General features: G+C 39.3%; 1 protein-coding gene across 4 annotated transcripts in view; it reads left to right on the top strand.

Annotated features, from left to right (window-relative positions):
• The window catches only part of Ube2q2 (ubiquitin conjugating enzyme E2 Q2), a 58,630-nt gene extending 43,843 nt beyond the window's left edge, over positions 1–14,787 (top strand). For all 4 annotated transcript variants that reach the window (XM_041638536.1, XM_041638535.1, XM_041638533.1 and 1 more), the window contains 5 exons: positions 2,088–2,146; positions 5,316–5,364; positions 5,773–5,868; positions 10,831–10,897; positions 13,116–14,787. In XM_041638536.1, the coding sequence (XP_041494470.1) occupies positions 2,088–2,146; positions 5,316–5,364; positions 5,773–5,868; positions 10,831–10,897; positions 13,116–13,147 (303 nt within the window). In that variant the 3' untranslated portion in view covers positions 13,148–14,787. The remainder of the gene's footprint in view (positions 1–2,087; positions 2,147–5,315; positions 5,365–5,772; positions 5,869–10,830; positions 10,898–13,115) is intronic.
• The last annotated feature ends 1,273 nt before the right edge of the window (positions 14,788–16,060 follow it).

The raw sequence follows: 16,060 nt of genomic DNA on the forward strand, positions 1-16,060 counted from the left end.
AAAGCTTGTGAGCAGGCAGGGAAAGTTACTGAAAGTATGATAATTGTTTTTCAACTTTTTGTCCTCTTGGAAATAATTGGATAAAGCATATTTGTTCCTATCTTGCCTCAAAATGAGTTTTAAAAATAGCATCACTTCCCTTTCAATCGTGGACATAATTTCTATTAGCATCCCTTGGTCTCTCTTCAACAGGAGCAGGAAGTCGTTTCACCTTCCAGCTGCTGTGGGAAGTTATGGGTGGCTTTACCGGCCTGGTTGTCAGGAAACTAATTTCTAACACTCTTGGTAGCTTTAGCTACTATCCGCATGATGAGATGTTTTTCCACCTTTTTAGGGTCAGAGAAGGGACAGGTCCTCTGCCTAGACTGAGATCCCCCTGTCCCTGTCTCCCTAGTGCTGGAGTCACCGGTATGTGCTGACATACCTGACTTCCCTTGGTCCAGGCATCTCTTCAGCATCATCTTTGACTTTTTGAAGCCACTTAGCTATTGTTTTGAATGTTACTATTGATATTGGGCTTAAATCTACCACATTATAGGTGATTTTCTACTTTATTGTGCTATGTCCCCCACCCCTTTAGATTTTTCACTCTTTAGACTCTACCATTTCCTGCCTTTTAGCTTAGTTCTCTTACTCCTCCCATATATATCCTCGAATTGTCAAAGTCCAGTATTCATTTTTTGCTCTTGTAGTCTCATAGCCTTAGAACATTTGAGTTCATGTACTCAACATATGGATTTACATTCTACACTTGGATTCTGGGACCAGACAGATTCGGAATTTTCATGTTCCTTATTCTCAGGTTGTATATAGCATGATCTTTTTCTTGCCTGAAAAATATTGTTGAGTATTTCTTTTTAGTACAGTTTGTAGATGGTAAAATTTGATTTGATTTGATTTTTCTTTGAGACAAGGTCTTGCTATGAAGCACAGATTGGTCTCAAACTCTTCCTGATTGCTGGAGTTACAGGCATGTGCTGCTTTGGCTGGCTTTAACTGCATGCTTGAGGAATATAGATTTTTTAGGTTGGCAAGTTGCTAACTCTGAAGATACCTTTCACCTCTAGTCTTTCCTGAAAGTGCTCACAGTGGCCAAACTTCAGGGGTCTTTGAAAAATTCTTATCCAGTTTTTCTGCCCTGTTCTCTTTCTAAGGCTTAAATGTGTGATAAAACTTGTGACTTGTTATTTTTTTTTTTTTTTGCATTTTCCCACCCTTTCTACCTCTTTTGACCTTTTCTAACTTCATTTTGGATGTTTGTGATATTTGTGATGTGTTTTTCTATCTACTGAATCTCTTTTCTGCAGTTTGCTGCTGTAGTCTCAGTCACTCATTAGGTTGTTAGTTCTTGTAGCTCCAGAGTCCAGAACCTATGGATTCCGTTTTACTATATGCAGTTCTGCCGAGGTTTGGCTGCTTCTTCTCTTCCTCTCAGCTGTTTGGTTACTCTAACATGTGCCTGCTGACTCTGGTTTTGCTGCTCTGCTTCTGTCTTCTCATTGTGTTGTCCTTTTGTCTTAAGTCTTAGTAAGATGCACATTATATGTGAAAGATTGCAGAGGGGTTTACGGTATTGTATTCTTCCCCGGGGGGATTAACATTTGCCCCTGCCAGGGCCACAGGCAGTGGGGACATGTAGAGAATCAGCGATGGAGAGGGCTGAGAGCCAGACTTGACTCCCTGTGAGGGCAGTTGGCTGTTGTTTCCCTTAGGGCCCAGCCTGACGTGCAGAAGGCCCAGGTCTTTCTTTGGTGTGTTCCAGCCCCTTCTCTTGCCTCCTTGCTGCGAGTCTGCATTCTGCAGTTTGCTAACTTCCATTCCTCTTCTGGGCCTACCCACAGCCATGCTACTTAGTGTACAATGTGAGTTAATGCAGTTCTGCCCTATTCTATCCTGACTTGAATTCCATATTTGACATTTTTAGTTACCTGTTTCTCATCTTTAGTTTGGTACTAATTTCACTTTTATGACCTTTATGTTACCAGATAATAGGAGGATACATTTTTTATTGATTACTTGAAAACCTTCTAAATATTGCATAATTAAAAATGATGTTCTTAAAATTGATTAAACTTGCATTTTTCTAGGATAATTTTCCATTTGATCCTCCATTTGTTCGAGTGGTGTTACCTGTTCTCTCAGGAGGGTAAGTTACATACATATTTACTTTTCTATGATTGTGCGTGTCAGGGTCCTTTACAGAACTGGCTGGACACTGGGACGGTAGGATTGCTGAATTTTTTCAATTTTGTGTCAAGTCAGTTGAGGGAGCCAGAGGATTTACATTTCTAAGACATCCCCAGATGAAACTGAGAGCGCTGACTTGGGGTCCACATTCAGGCTGGTACAAATTAGTTATTTATAAGTAGATATCATAATGGATTTTATTTATAGATATCGATCCTTAAGAATTGGTTTTTAGCTGAGTATGCCTGCCTGTAATCCCAAACTGTCAGAATCTGATCAGGATTGTGAGTTTCAGGCTAGCCTTGGCTGTACAGTATCCATCCATCCATCCATCCATCCATCCATCCATCCATCCAGATATGGATATTAGGTAATGTAGTCAATATTTATTAAGATCCTGTCTTTTGAAAAAGCATTTTCAAATATAGATCATTGAGGATTTCAGGAAAGTTATAGTTATTGTGGTTCCCATAGGCCTGTGATATTGAGTGCAGTCACAGTGATAACTGGGAAACCTGAGTTGACTGGAGCTGATCCCAGTGTAGATAGGTGTTTGCCATACAGCCATACTGAATTTTATATTGCTTCTTTTTGTAGTTAGGAGGCTATGGGAGGCATGGAAAAGATCAAGTTAGTTATGAAATGTTTCATAGTCCCCCATATAGGAATCATTAAACTGCTTGTAGGGGAGCAGGAGAGATGGCTCAGTTATAGAGCAGTTGTTTCCCTTCCTAAGAACCTGACTTCAGTTTCCAGCATCCACGTGAGTTGGCTTCCAGCTGCATGTCACTCTAGTTTCAAGGGATTTAACGCCCTCTTCTGGCTTCTGCAGGCATATGCACACACGGATGAAAATAAATCTTTTAAGAAAAATTCTTTGAGAATTTTCAAGTATTCAGCTAATTCCACTTTGTGAAGCGATTCCTACTGTAATAATAAAATCTAAAAATATTGTCCCTAGGCTGATCATTTATGTGTTTGAGAGAGTAGTAGGTTACATTTTGTTTATAGTACTGGTGACTCCTAAAGACAGACTTCAAAACTTCTTAGAATAGTCTCTTGTAATATAGAAACAAATCTGCAAAGCAAATAAGTATAGATGCTATGTTTTTGAGATCACATCCTGCTAAGATTTCTCAGTGTAGTCAGAATATGTATGAACTGATGATGGGACTGCAGAATATTGCAGAACTGGCCAATAGTGTCTTTAAAGCTCAGCTAAATAGAAAAACAAACAGAAAACATGGCCTTAAATCCATTTTTGTGATGTATTGAGCCATTTAGATGTCTACAACATGATCTGGGAATACGCCTTTAAAAGTTGACTTAGCTGCCTGTGGCCCAATTCTTTGCCGTATCTCCCAAAAAGTTCTGTGGTATATTAATAGGCATTTTGGACACCAGACTAAGTGATATTCTTTCCAAAGGTACTTCTTGGAGACTTGATGTGATTTTCCAGAGACACTAAATAATTTCTTCTAAATCTCTCTTCCACAAAGATGCTAAATAACTTATTCTAAATTTCTTTAGTCTTTTTTCCCCCTTCACTTTGGCATCTCAGGAGATGGTGTCCTCTGGTTTGTTGTTTGGGAAGTGTTGCACTGTCAGAATCCCAAAGTCCTGAGTGATGTTCAGAAAAGCTGAAGTGAACCCTTAGGGATCTTGTTGTTACTTTTGGCAAGCTGTTATAGTGCTGTTCACAGATACTGTTAGAATGAGTAGAGATCATAGGCTAAGAGCACAGAACAAAGACGTTTAGAATTGTAAGATTCGTTTTGTTACTTTTAAACGTTCCCTACATGCTTTTGGATTAGGCAGGGAAAGTAGCTTTTCTACCATAAAACTTGGGCCATTTTTGGAAGGAGAATATTAGGTAACCTAACCAAATATTTACATACACAAAATAAACATAGGGTGGAAATAAATGGCGATTTTTAAACTTTTGTATCTCTTGCTAAAAACACTAGCCTTCACCTAGCCAAGTATAGCAACACTAAAATTGCTATAACATTATAAATTGTGTAACAAGTCATTTTCCCCTCCTTTCTCTGGTAAGCACACTTAACCATGGATATTGGATCCACCTGTCATTAAATGGTATAGGAAAAAGGAAATAACAATTTAAAAAATGTTCTAGGAATGGAAGAGATGACTCAGTTGGTAAAATGTGTGCTGAGAAACTAGGACCTGAGCTCAGATCCCCAGAACCCACATAAAATCTAGGTATGGTGGTTTGTGCTTTTAATTCTAGCACTGGGGAAGTGGGGCCAAGGAGAAATCCTTGAAACTGATTGGCTAGCCAGTCTAGCCAAATTGGTGAGCACCAGGTTCATTGAGAAGGCAGCTGAGGTTTATTTCTGGCCTTCATACCAACATGTATACATAACAGACATGCACCACATAATACACAAAAGAAAGGAAAAACATTCTAGAGAGACGGATCCTCTGACCGTACTAAGAGTTTAGGATGGTGATGTGATGCTAGTTGAGAGACCCCCATGCTACTATTGTCTTAGGGTTCAGTGGCAGAAACTGCCAGGCAAAGTCAAAATAGCTTTGTTTTTGTAGTCCAACTACTAAGAGGAAAACTGCTGACTGAAAATTTCTGAAGTATGTCTAAAACACAACTTTCAGTCCAAGAAGACAGTTTAAATTTTGTGAAGCTATGTTAGGTGGTTTGTGGGCTCCACTGTGGAGTCTCAGTGTGTTGGGGTGGGGACACACTCTACTGTGCTGCCTCAACAAAGCAGCTAAAGCAGTTCAGACTGTACAGCTCCCTGCTGCTGTGTGTAACTCTGGAGAGGGCAGACAGCAGAGCAGAGTTTGCAGCCTTGCCACAGGGTGCAGGGAGAGCTGCAGGGACAGAGGAACACTTGAATGCCAGCTAAGAAAACAGTTTTGACATTGGAAAAGTTTATAATTATTCTGTTCAATTTGTTTGACAAGTTGATTGTATTAGAGTAACAATTATAAACATTTGAAATGGGCCCCAGTCTTATGTCCCTAACAACAGTTTCATTGTTATATGTTACCTTGTAATTTTGTGTGTGTGATTTCTTAGTAATGCTTTAGAAGTTAAGGAATATTTATATTTAAAGGATTTTGTATGCTTGCTTTCTTTTTTAAAGGTACGTGTTGGGTGGAGGAGCATTATGTATGGAACTTCTTACAAAACAGGTAACTCTTGTGCACAATTCTCAGTCTTGGTGGACTATTTCCATAAATTATCTGGGTTCTAAGAACAAAGTTCTTAAATGTAGCAGCTTAAATTTTTTTAAAAAAATGTTAGTAGCACCAACTTTAATAAACAAAATCTAAGGTAAACTGGTAAAATTTCGTTGTACTTTGAGCTCAGTCCATGCTGGAACAACCACTGAGAGTAATGTCTATTTAAAATTATAATTCATTTAGGTTTAGATGTTTAGGACACAGGATTGTTTATATGATCCTAGAAATTGTCCAATATTTTCCTCTTTGCTACAAATTTTTTAGCACGGGTTTGCTGTCAGTGGGTTCTTCTGTGATGTTTCATTAGGTTTTCCTGAGTGGGAACTATGAAGACCACTGTGTTTTTTCTTCCTGTAGGGCTGGAGCAGCGCCTACTCTATAGAATCAGTCATCATGCAGATCAATGCCACCTTGGTGAAAGGAAAGGCCCGGGTGCAGTTTGGAGCAAATAAGGTACGTACTTCAGAATTCCACAGACATGCTGAGGTGCCCTCAAGCTAGCGTAGGTCACGTGTGAGGCATATTTCTGTCTTGATTCTAGTTTTGACGTTTAGTTATTTTTATACCTATGAGTGTTTTGCCTGGATGTATGTGCTGTGGACCACATGTGTGCCTGGTGCCCTCAAAGGCCAGAAGAGGACATTGGATGAACTGCAGTTATAGACAGTTGTGAGTCACCACGTGGGAATCAGAACTGAACTCCGATCCTCTCCAAGAACAAATGCTTTTAACTGATGAGTCATCTCTCCAGCCCCCGTCTCAATTATTTTTGAGACAGCTGAATTTTCATTTGATTTTCTTGTTTTAGAGAGTGAAGGCAGGAAGCACATGTGTAAGACAAGATGCTCACTGCAGTCCCTTAACCCCACTTAGTCTTTCATATTCACAGACATGTTTAGTTTGAGCTCATTATTGTAAAATGTCACATCCTAACTGCACAGTTGTCTTCTGATTGCACACGGATGCCGAGACGTGTGCCCACACACATGCACATACAGTAGTGTTAAAAACATGCTGTTGATGTATGTCGGTGGGTGCATGTGTATGTAGTAGGGACAGCAATGGGGAGGACTGGAGCTCTGTAAATATGTATCAGTATAGAGACTGTCTTTGGAAGGACATTCAAGTGTTAAGAACTATTGTTTCTAATAAAGTGTTTTGAAATACTGATGGGGTCAGATTAGGGATGAGGTTTGAATTTTGTGTTCTTCAAATTTGTTTTTGCCATATATTTATTACTTTAGAGTATTTTTTTTATTTTTTATTTTTTTTATTACTTTAGAGTATTTTAAATATTTACACTTGGTCTTAGTCAAGAAAACAAAATATAATATTTTAAATGATCTTGTCAGTTATTAATTGAAAGTAATTGAATATACATGCTTTCTAAAAGCTGAATTAACTGACATAAATTTACACATGCTGGAAAACAGAGTTCCTCTCAGCAGATATGATCAAGGTCAGGTTAGAAGAATGGGCTGAAAACTTGGTAGCTCTGTGCAAGCAGCAGCCTTGGGAGAGGTGGATGTCCAGTCTGTCTTCAGTGAGAACAAGCATGGCCTTAGAAGGATGGTAGCCAGGCTGTTTCCTGTTCAGTTAGTAGGAAATAAAAACTGTAGCATTAACTGGAGGCTGGCTATACAAGTAATAAATCTTTACAGAGTCCTGTTCCGGAAAAGGTAGTTCCCAGCACTTGGGAAGCTAAGGAAGATTGCAAATTTGAGGCCAGCAGGCTACACAGGAATTCTAGGCTCAACTGGGATATATGTAAGGAGACCCTATCTCCAAAACCATAAAATAGGGCATGCTGAAGTACATAGTGTGCATGTTACAGAGGGAACATTAGTGAATAGTAGTGAAGTCCTGGGGTACACAGTCTTCGGGGCAGTGCTGACCCTGCTTCTACACTCAGGACAGGTGTCCCTTTGTTTCCATCATCCTCTTGTGGAACCCTGAGTGGTGCTCACAAGCCCAGGAAAGATCTGTTTTATTTTCATCTTTTCCGGTGCTAGGGAGTGACTAAGCAGCCTCGTCTAGTATTTATAATGAGCCAGGTTGTGGTGCCAAATATAAGAACGTTGGTCTCCACAGGCTCTGTTGTGGTTCCCTGTGAGCTGCAGTCACAGCTCTCACAGAAGCAGACTCATCCTCCACAGAAACATGTTTCTAATTGAAGCTTGTAGGCTTCCCAAAGATTAAAATCAAACAAACAGGGAATTCAATTAAAGATTACAACTAGGCCACCCAGGCACCCGATCATAGATAGGGGTAAGGACTGGGTTAGAGGCTAGTGATTGAGTGCTTACTTAGTGTGTGTTCACTCCCCAATGCCGCAAAACACAAAAACAGAACAAAATAGCAACTTTATTTTGAAGTGCAATATAATTTATGAAATGTTGAAGTTGGGCACATGGTCACATGCCTATCACCCCAGCACTTAGAAGGTGGAGGCAGGACAATCAGAAATTCAAGGTAATTTTGGCTACATAGTGAAATCAAGGCCAGGCTGAGCTACATGAGACCCTTAAAGCCAAAGGAAAGAAAACATTTAAAAACAGAATAGTGAAATTGATCATTTAATAAGACCAGGAATGGTGTTAAGAGAGATCTGAAGAAGAATTTAACAGAACATACAAAGTAGCTTAAAATTAAAGAGAAAAACCTCAATTAAACCACAGGGAGAAATAGACCAGTCTGCCAGCAAAGAAAGAGGTCTGCATGTGTGACTTTGAGTACTAGCAAGCAGGCTGTCTGGGAACCAACAGAGCCCTGTGCCCAGTACTGGATCCCTGTCTCCTTCCCAGCCATACGTGGAAAATAGAAAAAAATCACAGCAGATTATTTTATAAGACAAGGCAAACAATACAAAAAGCTTGTGGTTTGCTACCTTCCAAACCATATTATTCAAATATGAAATTAAGTTAGAAGATAATAATGAAGAGACCAATTAAAGGACAGATGAATTTGGAAATTAAGTGCCTTTCTGAATTATAGTTAAAAATCAAATATAAAGGTAAAAATAATTTTTAACTACAATGGCAATAGTAAAATTCTAAAAAACCCTCCTAAAGTTGTTGAGTGAAGCCAATCCATAATGCTGAAAAGAAAAAAAAAAGACAGATACTCTCTGATCCCTAGTTTAGTTAAATAAGACTGGTAAGTTAGTATGCCAGAAATACATGGTGTTCTGTATAATTTCAGATTTATACAGCCCTTTGCTTAAATGGGATTTAAAAATAAAATTCTGCAGTGTCTGGGACAGCAGCAACAGTGCAGGGCTAAAGGAGGGCTCAGAACGGTAGTGAAAGAGGAGGAGAAAGGACAACCTCCTCGGACATGGAAGAGGAAGAAGAGAGACTGGAGGCAATGAAGTTACTAGGCTAGGGAAGGTGAGAGAGAGCAGAATCCACCAAAACCTATCTTGTTAAAAAATGTTGGTACGTAGTTTCTTGTATGCTAATTAAAAAATAAAAACAGAAAATAACAACAGATCAAAAATCCAACTCACTGTTACAAAGGAGTCAAACCAACTAAAAGAAAAGGGAGAGATTATTGAAGGTGTAAGCAGACGTCTGCTGCTGACCTTAAAGTGGAGGTTAACCATCAACTGTGTCTGCTGTCCAGAATGGTAGAGGCAGAGTGGGCACAGTATCCCATGATCATTTGAGAGTATGTTGTGTATATTTTGTTATGCTTAGTCTGTTTCTCTTTTATTTTTCTCTTTCTGGAAAAAAATTAATGTGTATGGATGTTTTTGTCTAAATTTCTTATATGTCAATGCACCATATGCATGCTTGGTGTCCTCAGAGTCCAGAAGAGGACCTCAGATCCCTGGAACTGGAGTGGGAAGCCACCATATGGGGTTCTAGTAATCAAACCTTGGTGCTCAGGAAGAGCAGCAAGTGTTCTGAACCATAGCCCATGAAAGTATTTTAAAATTTTTCTTTGCTGCCATGTGGTGTGTGTGTGTGTGTGTGTGTGTGTGTGCGTGTGTGTTAGGTGCCTGATGGCAGGGCTTTAGATTACTCTGTAGAAAACAGCATCTGTTTACAACTGGTACAGAAATGAAAATAAGGGACTCACAAATGCATAGACTTGGTCAGCTGTACTGAATAGTAAACCAGCAAATGAGACCATAGGGAGGGTGTGGCTTTAGTCAGTGGTGAGGGACTTCTGGGAAGTTCTGTAGGGATGCATACAGATGGTCTTGGCAGTCATAATGGAACACTTGAGCAAAGCCTCAGCATGGCAAAGGCTGGGTCCTGACGCAGCAGCTCCTCTCTAGGTGTTTTTACCATTTGGCAAATGTATACAGGGTTGGTCTTTGGACAACAGCATTCACCCTTGAAAAGTACAAGAAACTAGAAAATGTAGCTAACTTGAGTAAGGGAAGTGGGGATGGGAAGGTGTTGGAGAGGAGGCCACTTGTTCGTTCCTGGCTGCTCAGCCCCAAAATAATCACACAGAAACTGCATTAATTAAATCACTGCCAGGCCCATCAGCTTTAGCTTCTTATTGGCTAATTCTTACATATTAATTTAGCCCATTTCTATTAATCTGTGTATCGCTACGTGGCTGTAGCTTTCTGGCAAGATTCCAACTGGCTTTTCTCTCCGACAGCTCCATGGTTTCTCTCTGTCTCTACCTTCTCCCTCCCAGTATTCAGTTTAGTTTTCTCCACATACCTAAGTTCTGCCCTGCTACAGGTCTAAAGCAGTTTCTTTATTCATTAATGGTAATCACAGCATACAGAGGGGCATCCCATATCAGGAAGGGATAATGTCTCTATCTACATCTTGTCATTGTTCATTACTGTGTGTTTGTTCTGCAGCAGGCTGTATGATGTGCTACTGTAGGTGTGTCTGATAGTAATTGAAGTTAGGTGTAGGCCATCCATGCCTGAGGAACAAAATTCAGTCCCTTGGTGCCTTAGACAAAATTCCTTATTTTAGTCAAAGGAGGTGACTTGGTGGCAATTGTGAGCATTCTTTATATTTCTAACTACAAATATTTAGATGCATGGCACCTGAGCTTAGTGTCTTCTTGTCTGGAAGCAGCATCTCATGGACTGTCCTTTTGGATGTAAGAAGGAAGAGTTGGGGCGTTACTCATCTAAATATGTTTCCTTTGACTTGATCAGATAGTGTGGAGACACATACTAGGATTATAAACTTTCCTGCTTGACCAGTGGTAGGAAGACTTTAAACAACAACTCTGAAGTTTGTGGGGTTTGGTGAAGTACAATTCTGGTTTTGTTATTCTTATAAAATTGTAGCAATTATGGAAAGTTAGTAACACAAATCCTCTGGAAATGAAAATGTCCTTTTAAGCTCAGCAGTGATGCATCTGTAAGTTTACTCTGATGGCTTTCATCTGGCTGCAGTTTTGATTTAATAATGTGTATTTCTTTTTCAGAATCAGTATAATCTAGCACGGGCCCAACAATCCTATAATTCCATTGTACAGATACATGAGAAAAATGGTATGTTTAATTCAATAAGTACTTAGTGCCATTCATGAAGTTGTACACAGCATGCTGTTGTTTGCCTTGTTTATTCCTGTGTTTCTGTCTTAATTTTTTATCAAATATTGTTAATTATAGTGGGCATACTTTTGCTGTATTCATAATTTCTCAATAAATCTTAACATTGCTTCTTTCTGTACCCTGAAGACTTGACCTAAATGCCTTTGAGTCTGAACCAAGAATTCAGCTTAGTGGATAAATCCCGTTGCTCACTTGAAACATATTCTGTAACTAAAGGAATTGTGCGAGCAACTCTGTGTAGGAGCTCTCACTGTGCTTGAGCAAGCATAACAGGATCATAACCATCTGCTTCTGAAACATCTTCAGCTTCGTACTTTGGTAGACCTTCCTTCCTTCCTCTCTCAGGGTCAAACCCAGAACCCCACCAGGCAAAACATTCTATTGCTGAGATATAGGTTTACTGTTTGAACAAGTCTTGCCCTTGTTCTTGCTTTTCTTTTCTTTCTTTCTTTTTTTTCCTTTTTTGTTTCACTTTTTAAGATAGGATCACACTAAGTTGCCCTGGCTGGTTCTGAGATCACTCTGCAGTTCAGGCAGGCCTTGAATTTTGAATCCTTCTGCTTCGGTCTCCCCAGTAGCTGGGATTTTAGGTCTGCATCGCCTGGCCTGGCTTGGAAGACTTGTTTGTAAGTGCCATTTATGTGTCTTCCTAGCTCTGTTTTTTTTTTTTATTTAGTCCTATGATTTATTTAGAAAAGAAATATGTGTTTTGTGTGTATGTGCTTGTCACCACACATACCATGTGGGTTCTGAGAATCAAACTCAGGTTTTCTGGCTTTGTGACAATTGCCTTCACCCACTGAGCCATTTCTGTGATCTCTTTTAGCTCCTGTTTCCTCATCTCTAAAGTTGGCAAAGTGTCCTTTAATAAACAGGAAGAAAAAGAATAGTACCCATGCAGCGTACTTTGTAACCAAGTGCCCTGAACAAAGAGTTCATTGTAGCATGGGAGGGAAGCTAATGCTCTTTTGTGCAGAGTAGAAGGAAGTAACTTTCCTAAGGGTCAGCATCTGTAGTAAATGGTCTTAACTTTCTAGAAATATGTTAGTTGAGCTGGGAAGTTAACCGTGCAAGCATGAGGCCCTGAGTTTGTTCCCAGAACCCACATGAAAAGCCAGGTATGACAGCAGATGCCTCTGATCCCACCTGTGGAGAGACAGAGAACTCTCTGGCCAGCCAATCTGAATCATTGAGCTCTAGGTTGAGACCGTCTCAAAAAAAGGGAGAGCAGTTGAGGAAGAAACAGGATGTTGGCCTCTGGCCTATGCACACTCAACTTACATATGTATGTTCGTTTCTAAGATTAAATTTGTGTCTTGTACGCTTATTTTAATAACAATGCCACTTGTCACTTTTTCAGTGATACTTTTAGAAATAATAGTCAAAACCAAGTCTTAAAGGAAGGTCTTACAATTTCTAGTATATCAGTGTGTTCCAATGCCTACTTTGTGCCAGGCAGGCATGACTGAGCATCTAATTGCCTTTCTATGAGAGTTTAGACTTATGTGGAGTAAGAGCAACAGTCCTCTTTGCTCCCTTTTCTTTCTTAAGGCAAACCCTACAATTGACATTCAAAGATATTTATAGAAAATGTTGTGTGTGTGTGTAAGCCTTGCATTGATAAAAGAGTAGTGGGTTCAGTATCAGAAAACAATTCTAGTTTCCAAAGTTTTACATCTTTTTATTTGTTTTAAATTGACAAAATTGTGTGCTTATCATGTGTAACTTGATGTTTGGACATACATTATGAGATTACTAACTGTGATAGACTTCCTCACATACTTAGAATCTTATGTCATGACAACACTTTACCTACCAGTATTTTTTTTTAATTGTAATTGCCAGGTGCTTTTTAAATACAAAATTGAAATGGAAGGTTAGCATGTAGACTACTCTTAGTTCATGCTGTCATTATCAACTAGGAATACCATTCATATATAGGTGTTGGAAACTCAAGTGTGGTTTATTCATATGCAGTGACTTGATACAGTGAGCATATATGAATGCTGGGTTAGTAGCCAAAACACAAGTTTAAGTTTCTACAGTAGTGTTAAACAACAAAATTATGAGTAGAGACTGGACCTGATCTTAGTAGTGCCTTTTCCTAGTTGCTTCAAGGATTGAAGTAGTTAATGTTGTTTCCTTTTTATTTTAGGCTGGTACACACCTCCAAAGGAAGATGGCTAACTACACTGACATATGTCTGGACCAATGTCGCTTTAAAGAAAATCGTTCCAACGTGCAGACATAAGCTTTTGAGTGCCCGTATAACAGCAGTACCGAAGACATTAGCTAATAGATTATATAGCGGATAATCTGTCAACTGACATCCAGATACAGCCTTTTCATTTTGCTCACTTTAGGTATCTTGGACTGAACAGTGGGGCCTTTACTGTATTTTTCCTATTAAGTACACACAATAGCCACTCCCTACCACCTCTTTCTTGAAAAGTGAAATCTTTTAAGCAAGCAGGGAAGTCAGCATCAGTTTACTGCAGCTGTGAATTTACAGTAACCTTCTTATATTGAGCCTATGGGGTATGAAGATTTGCAAAATCTTGTTCGTTTAGAGCCAATAAAAGTTTAACTGATGGTCAATACTGGTTTAGGAATTTTAGGTCTTCTAAACCATAGCCTTTTCAGGTCTGAAATCTTTTTATTGCCAAAATTATGACAGGAAGCCTCTTCATTAAATTGTTAACTTTTTCATGGTTGTGTGAAAGTTTGAACTGTTTCTGTTTGAATAGTTATATTCTTTCATATTAGGGAAAGCAAAGTGAGCCATTTGTGAGCAGTGCTTTCCCCTGCTGTGCTGAACCTGCCTCCTCCGGTTCAGCATTTTTTGGGAAGAGCCACAGTGTAGAGCCCGAAGTTCTAAACTATGAAGTTATTTTACCTTTCCACTTATTAACGGGGTGTTGCAATTGTTGATAAACTGATAAACTTCTAAACTGATTGGTACAAAGACTCCTTGAGCAAAAGTATAAAAGATACCTAAATTGGAGACCATTAAATTTTTTTGCTATAGCCATACAGTGCTTTTCCATCAGAAGACCAGTACGAATTCTGCATATGTTAATCTTTTATACGATGTGACACAAGTCAATGTGCTTTCCATTTTACCACCTTACCTGAATCAGTACTCTTTGTTGGTAATAGTTTTTTTTTAATAATCCTGAATTTGATTTAAATATAAACTCTATCTATTAAGCACTTTTAAGAAGAAACCCAGAAGCACATTTTCCTGCACAAACCAGTACAGAGTATTTTTCCTTCTTGTTTTCTTTTTGCTTTTGTTTTTGATTTTCGAGATTTCTGTGTGTAACAGCTGGCCTTGAACTCACAGAGGAGTGTTGGGACTAAAGGCACGTGCCACCATCACCTGACTCAGAAGGTGTTTCTTACACATTTGATTTTAGATTCTTTTCTTTTTCTTTTTTAAACTTTGCAAACCACATTCAGGAAACTTGGCACTGTGCATTTTGTGTTTTTAATTTTTCCTGATTCTGTTTTGTTGGTTAAGAGGACAGGTTAAAGATACGTGGTATTTTTGCTCACTTGGTTCCCTTTAAATGATTGTCAGTGCTCGGATAGCAGTGACAAGGCAGAATTCTTCAAAGCAGTATAAAGTTCCTTAAGCCTTAAGGCAAAATCTTGAATACATTATTGAATTCTTTAATATCCTAGTGGCTAGCGGATTTGACAGCTGCACATTTGGCATGCTTTGTTTTTTGGATTTTATTTTTCATTGCAGATTTATTTGGCAATGTACAGTAAATTTTGTAAACTTGCATCAAGTTTATGAATAAAGAACCATTTAAAAATCACTTTGTCACCTTTCCCTCATAAGAAATGCTGTGATTCAGGTGTCTCTAGCTCTACTAAAATTCTAGTGTAGGGTATTTAAGAGAGGATGGGTGTGGAGAGATTTCAGGGGTGAAGATGAAGGCTGATTTAATGAGAGAGGTAGGGAACCTAGAATTGGTATGCACAATCAGTGCACTCAATTTTTCTTTAGCCATTCCCTTTACAGTCTTTAAACTCAAATGCTTGTGGGTTTGTTTGTTTGTTTGTTTTTTGTTTTTTTGGGGGGGGGTTGTTGCTGTTGTCGTTTTTGTTTTTGTCTCATTTTCCAGCCCAGGCTATCTGGCAGGGATATTGTGGCTCAAGTACTATTTTAATTATATCCCTAATTTTCTCAGGATACTGATAGCACACTCCCTCTATTGTCTTATGATCCTTATACACACCGCTGACAGTTTATCTTACAGGCTTTAGCTCAGTATGTTTGGATAATACTCTTTTTCTCCGTGACTGAAATTTGCCATTCATCTTTGGTTTGGATGTTTTATTTGAATGCCATCCACCCTACTTCATTCAGAAACAGTGGCCCACTCCGAAGGTCCTCTTAGGTGTGGGAATCTTTAGAAGTCCTCCTCTTTAACACACTGCCTTCGCTTTCCCTTGGTCCTCATCACATGCCGCTGTTCACCCCCAATGGGTCCATTGAATAGTTTGGGGCCTATAGTCCTGAAAGTAAGACTTTGGGATTCCTGGAGACCCTGGGACCTGCTGGGGTTTTTATTATCAGAACGCATTTGGGGTTTCACACATTCTCGAGGTACAGTGAAGTGTTTGGAGACTGTTTGCCATCTATGTTTGCTATTAAGTAGCCATAAGGTTTCCAGAGTAAAGTGGCAGTTTGTTACTGAGGGGCAGGGTGCTTTTAAAGAGGTTTTTCTACATTAAAAACAAAACAAAGCCGGACGGTGGTGGCACACGCCTTTAATCCCAGTACGCGGGAGGCAGAGGCAGGCTGATCTCAGTGAGTTCGAGGCCAGCCTGGTCTACAAGAGCTAGGTCCAGGACAGGCTCCAAAGCTACAGAGAAACCCTGTCTCGAAAAACAAAACAAACAAAAACTTAAGTTGTTAATGTGTTTAGATTATCCCACGTTAAATTTTCTTGAGAAGCTCAGGTTTTCGCCTTGTGAACCTCCTGCCTCCATCTTGCTGGATTAGTCATGCACCACCATGCTCACCTCAAAATGTAAATATATCAGTGTCAGGGGTTATGAGGCCAAAACAAGAAGCACCAGGTC

This window comes from Microtus oregoni, unplaced genomic scaffold, assembly GCF_018167655.1.
Source record: "Microtus oregoni isolate MIOR12 unplaced genomic scaffold, Mior012 000055F_ref0000237, whole genome shotgun sequence".
Classification (NCBI taxonomy): Eukaryota; Metazoa; Chordata; class Mammalia; order Rodentia; family Cricetidae; genus Microtus; species Microtus oregoni.